Source organism: Pygoscelis adeliae, unplaced genomic scaffold (genome assembly GCF_000699105.1).
Source record: "Pygoscelis adeliae isolate BGI_AS28 unplaced genomic scaffold, ASM69910v1 Scaffold166, whole genome shotgun sequence".
Taxonomy (NCBI): domain Eukaryota; kingdom Metazoa; phylum Chordata; class Aves; order Sphenisciformes; family Spheniscidae; genus Pygoscelis; species Pygoscelis adeliae.
In genome coordinates this window covers 824,806-827,156 of record NW_008825156.1, presented here as the reverse complement: position 1 = coordinate 827,156, position 2,351 = coordinate 824,806, and the positions used below count along the sequence as shown (strand labels likewise).

General features: G+C 44.8%; 1 protein-coding gene across 3 annotated transcripts in view; it reads right to left on the bottom strand.

Annotated features, from left to right (window-relative positions):
* Positions 1 to 2,351, bottom strand: part of BRSK2 (BR serine/threonine kinase 2) — a 329,823-nt gene that overhangs the window by 11,052 nt on the left and 316,420 nt on the right. For 2 of the 3 annotated variants that reach the window (XM_009328458.1, XM_009328459.1), the window contains exon 19: positions 1,200 to 1,247. The exons of the other annotated variant lie outside the window; for it this stretch is intronic. In XM_009328458.1, coding sequence (XP_009326733.1) covers positions 1,200 to 1,247 — 48 coding nt within the window. The remainder of the gene's footprint in view (positions 1 to 1,199; positions 1,248 to 2,351) is intronic. 3 annotated transcript variants of the gene reach the window in all.

Below are 2,351 nucleotides of genomic sequence, written 5' to 3'. Positions count from 1 at the left end.
GGAAAGAGATCATCTGAAATACAGGAAACGGGCCAAATTCTGCCTCAGTCACACATGCATAAACCTAATATTATCTCTATCGTGACAACTTTCCTTTGTTACACACTGCACAACAACTCCAGAACCACTTTCCTCAGTTTATGAAGAGATGACGCAGGAGTCGCAGGTCCAGCTGGAGAGTGGTACTAGCTCAGTGATCACTTCCTCAACAGCTTGTGTTCCCTTTCACAGGAATTCAGGAAATCTGAATTCAGCCTAGATACCAGAATGGAAATCTAAAGAGAACAGAATTTTCTTGTACAGAATCTTTCTGTACAAGATACAAGTAATAAGACAAAAACCTCTCCTGTAGTATTTGGGTATTTCCACTACTGTATTTGGAGGAGTCAGTAAGGGCACAGGTAATGAAAGAAAGAATACAGTCCCTGTGTGCATAGAGGGGAGGGAAGGCAAGGGACAGGTTAACCAAAATTCATGGAACCCCAAGCAAGTTGAACTGCAAGTTTTGCAGGGAACACTTTTTTTTTCATCCCTAGCAAAATTCTGAATCTCCAGTAGGTTCACTACTCCTTCAGCTAGAGACACAACGTCCTGCCCAAGACCAGACTGGAACTATGACAATTTACACTAGCTAAGCGTCTGACACATAATATGCAGTGTGTCTTATGGAAGATTTAAAAGGGTCTTACTATCTGGGGAAGAAGGGAGTGGATGCAAAAGGGAATTAAATAACATAGCAATCCTGTCTCAATAAATAGCAGGAAACCAAGAGAGACAGCAGCTATCAGCATTCAGCTTCAGTGCAGAAAAGGGACTGAAGAATCATGAATCAAAGGCAGCAAGTAAACAAAAGAGGAAAAAAAAAACAGGAAAGGAAAAGAAAATCACTGGCCTGGGTTACAGTGAGGGAGGGAATCTCAAGTGCAATACCACACACTTGTGCTATGAAGGGCAAAGCCGTGGTGGAGCCTGTGCATATCTGTGCATGGATGGGGAGGAACAGAATAAGGGGTATACGCTCGTGTCCACCAGGTAAGTGAAAGACATAGTGGGCTGTTACAGGGTGGGTAGTCTTGAAAAGAGCGTGGGAGAGCAGGGATAGGGAAGGGGAACAGGTGGAAGGGACAGGACGGCGCATTATTATGTTGCTCAGCAGGGGCTGGGGGAGGAGAAAAGGCAGAAGGGAAGGAAGTTCTTACCACATTTGGAAAGTCTGCCAGTCATCAACTCCATACAGTTAGTGGTGTCTGGATCATAGAACGGAAAGAGGAGGGAGGGAGGGAAAAACATAAAAAAAGGTTTCCATACCTCTGTGCATGAAGTAGTAACTTAGCACATTATTACCTGAAGCAGGAAACATATACACATCTCGGTCTTTACACAACCCAGGCCAAATTCTGCCACCCACTGTATGCCAGTGCAAACCTGGCCCTGTGACTGAGAGTGGGCACTGCTTCAGTCCTGCTGCTTCCACTCACCTCTTTATCATAGCTATAGGTATTTATGAGATGTGGGAAATATTCTGCCACCACATTAGCAAGTAAGAGCCTTGAATACATTGTTTCACCTGGCCAGCTTTACAAGTTAGCCTGCAACAGACAGGAAATGCCCAGCCAGCTGATCTATGTACATCAAAAACATGGAGAGAAGAAATGCAGCACTGTGCTATTGGACATGGAATGAGAAGGCTACTTACGCAGCTCAAAACCATCTTTTAGACCCCAAAAGATAATGTCCAAGTTCTCAACATAACTCTGCCTCTCTCATTCACGTGCAGTCTCTTGTAGTCTCTTGCTCCTCTTGCTTTCAACGTCACTATTCGAAGGCAATAGCATTACTTCTGGAAGGGGTGGCAGAATCTGGTCCTAAGACATTACTGTCCACTTTGTGTATAGCTCCCATTGCCACAGCCTCTGAGAGCTTCTTAGTCAGGTGCGATAAGCAGAAGGAGCTCTACACGTTAGCTTTAAAGCAGAAAGGACCAGCCCAGCTGGACACTTCCATGTGGAACCTGCTGGCAAGCCAGATCTGCTGTTGTCAGCCAGGATTCCCTTGCATTTGGGATCTAAATCATTGTGTCCATGAGTGGTAGGCAATGTGGAGCACTCACTGCTGAGCAAGTGGCTAACGGTTAAAGCACTCAGTTCAGTCTCAGATCTTCTCTTGCCTGGCCTCTCAATGAACATTTGTGTATTCAAGAGAGAATACATGGAAACATGCACACATATGTTGAAAATCCCTAACTGCTAGGAAGCTCTAACTACTCCCTATCTGCTGAAAAGTCTGCAGGAGAGACGGAAGGATACTTTCTCGGCATACCTGCCCTTAAATACTGAGAAAAGTAATTTCAA